Source organism: Gaeumannomyces tritici, assembly GCF_000145635.1.
Source record: "Gaeumannomyces tritici R3-111a-1 unplaced genomic scaffold supercont2.263, whole genome shotgun sequence".
Taxonomy (NCBI): domain Eukaryota; kingdom Fungi; phylum Ascomycota; class Sordariomycetes; order Magnaporthales; family Magnaporthaceae; genus Gaeumannomyces; species Gaeumannomyces tritici.
Window position 1 is genome coordinate 1 of NW_008804807.1, and position 2,453 is coordinate 2,453.

At 64.8% G+C, this 2,453-nt stretch overlaps 1 protein-coding gene across 1 annotated transcript; it reads left to right on the forward strand.

Moving 5' to 3' along the window:
• The first annotated feature begins 57 nt into the window (after positions 1-57).
• GGTG_14332 (hypothetical protein) lies at positions 58-2,452 on the forward strand. Its single transcript, XM_009232259.1, has 3 exons — positions 58-214; positions 290-1,110; positions 1,194-2,452. Exons 1-3 carry the CDS (start codon positions 110-112, stop codon positions 2,323-2,325), a joined length of 2,058 nt encoding a protein of 685 aa, XP_009230523.1. The 5' UTR covers positions 58-109; the 3' UTR covers positions 2,326-2,452.
• The last annotated feature ends 1 nt before the right edge of the window (position 2,453 follows it).

A 2,453-nucleotide genomic window follows, 5' to 3' on the forward strand; every position in this document is an offset into this window, starting at 1 on the left:
AACGGAACACGTCGCGTGCCCCCCCCCCCCACCCCCCCCCCCCCCCCTCCGGAGGATCTCACCCTCAGCACCTTGGACAATACGAGTAACATCAACATCCAAGTCCAACATGACAGCCAAGCCCAAAGAAGCCCCTTATGGCCGGTGGAAGAGTCGCATCAGCGTTGAGCATGCCACTATGGGCAATCGGGAGCTGAAACACCCACGAGCTTGTGTATGCGCCTTGATAAGTCTCGCTTTCTAAGTGGGGCAACAGAGCAGACATCCTGACACGGCCTCGATCTCACAGCCCCGATCCAAGCGCTTCTTCTGCCTCTCGGCCAAACGCAACGGCTCCAACCAGATCTGCGAGCTCGTGCCCCAGGGCCCCTTTCGCGAGCTGAAGCTCCTGGCACCCAGCCACAACTGCGACTCGCTCATCTACGAGTATGGGGGCTTGCCGTATGCACTGGTCGCCGCCGACGAGGATGGCGGCGGCCACGGCCTGCGCATCGTCTTCTCGGACACGCAAGACCAGTCGTGCAAGCTGCTGGACGTGGACTCGGGCGACGTCCGCACCCTCATCAAGAGCGCGACGCTGCGCTTCGGCGACTTCGACCCGCACCCGACCCCCGGCTCGGCCTGGGTGCTGTGCCAGGAGGAGGACCACGGCGGCGTCGAGGCCGGGGAGGAAGTGCGCAACTACGTCTCCGTCATCGACATCCACTCCGGCGCCGTGAGGCGCCTGGCGACGGGCGCCGACTTCTACTCGTACCCACGCTTCAGCCCGGACGGGGCCAAGGTCTGTTGGCGCGAGTGGGACCACCCGAACCTGCCGTTCCTTAACGTCCGGCTCCGCTGGGCCGACTTTTGCGAGGACGCCGAGGGCGGCGGCGCAGAGTTGAGGGGCGTAGAGACGGTGGCAGGCGACGGCGGCCAGAGCGTGGCCGAGTTGCGCTGGGCCCCCGACGGCACGCTGTTCTACACGCAGGAGTTGGAGGGCATGGACTACCGCCAGCTCTGCACCGTCCGCCCGGGGCAGGGCGTCTCTACCGCGCAGAGAGAGCGACACTTTAAGCTGGACGGCCTCGAGGAGGCTGAGTTTGGCGACGCCTCCTGGTATTATGGGTGGTGAGCTGATGGAAAACCCCGTGTTCCTCCTAGGGCTGACCAAGTTTGGCCCAAACGGGGATGCCGCTGACCTTCTCCCACAGCCAGACGTTCGTCTTTCTCTCGGAAACGGCCATGATCGCGTCCTACACCAAGTTTGGAACCAGCCACCTCGTCCACGTGGACATCCCGTCGCGGAAATGGACGCCCCTCGACATCAACCTGCACGAGCTGCGCTTCGACCCGCTCGCGCCCGTCGACGCCTCGACCTTTATCGTCCGCGGCAGCGGCCACACCGAGCCGTCGGCCCTCTACCGCGTCTCGCTCTCCCCGACACTGGAGCCGACCTCGTCCTGCATGTACAGCTCCGTCATGGAGCACATGCCCCGGGAGGTCTTCTCGACCCCGCGCCACGTCCAGCTCACAACCAAAGGCGCCCCCGTCCGCCCTGTGCACGGCTTCTTCTGGCCACCGCACAGCGACGGCGACCACGTCGCGCCCGCGGGCACCCTGCCCCCGCTCATCGTCGTCTCGCACGGCGGGCCCACGGGCCACACAACGCCCGGCTTGGACATGGGCGGCGTACAGTACTGGACCTCGCGCGGCTTCGCCGTCTTCGCCATCAACTACACGGGCTCGTCGGGCGGCCACGGCCGCGCCTACCGCGAGCGCCTGTTCGGCGGCGGCTGGGGCGTGCTCGACCGCGACGACGTGCCCGAGGCCGTGGCTTATCTCGCGGAGCAGGGCTTGGTCGACGGCTCCCGCGTCGGCATCCAGGGCGGCAGCGCCGGCGGCTACCTGGTGCTGCAGAGCATGGTGTGGCACTCGGCCGTGTTCGCCGGCGGCGTCTGCCACTGTGGCGTTTCCGACATCAAGGGCCTCGTGGTTGGCACGCACAAGCTGGAGAGCAGGTACATGGACCTGCTGCTGCTCGAGGAGGGGAGGGAGTGGACGGCCGAGGACAAGGAGGCGCGGTTCCGCGACCGGTCGCCGCTGTTCCGGGCCGAGCGCATCACGGCGCCGCTACTGCTAGTGCACGGCGACCGGGACACCATCGTGCCCATCGAGCAGTCCATGGAGATCCGGGACAAGATCCGCGACAGGGGGGGCGGCGGGGACGTCAGGCTGGTGGTCCTGCCCGGAGAGGGGCACATCTTCAAGAAGCCGCAGAGCCAGATGCTGGCCCTGGAAGAGGAGCTGGCGTGGTGGGAGAAGACGCTTCTTGCGGATGAGTGAATGTGTACGTATATATGTCAAGCATTGGCTGGTGCTATATCTAATATATATATATATATATATATATATATATCAGTATATATGTGTGGACAAATTCACTATAAACAAGAAACAAGAAACAGCTACCT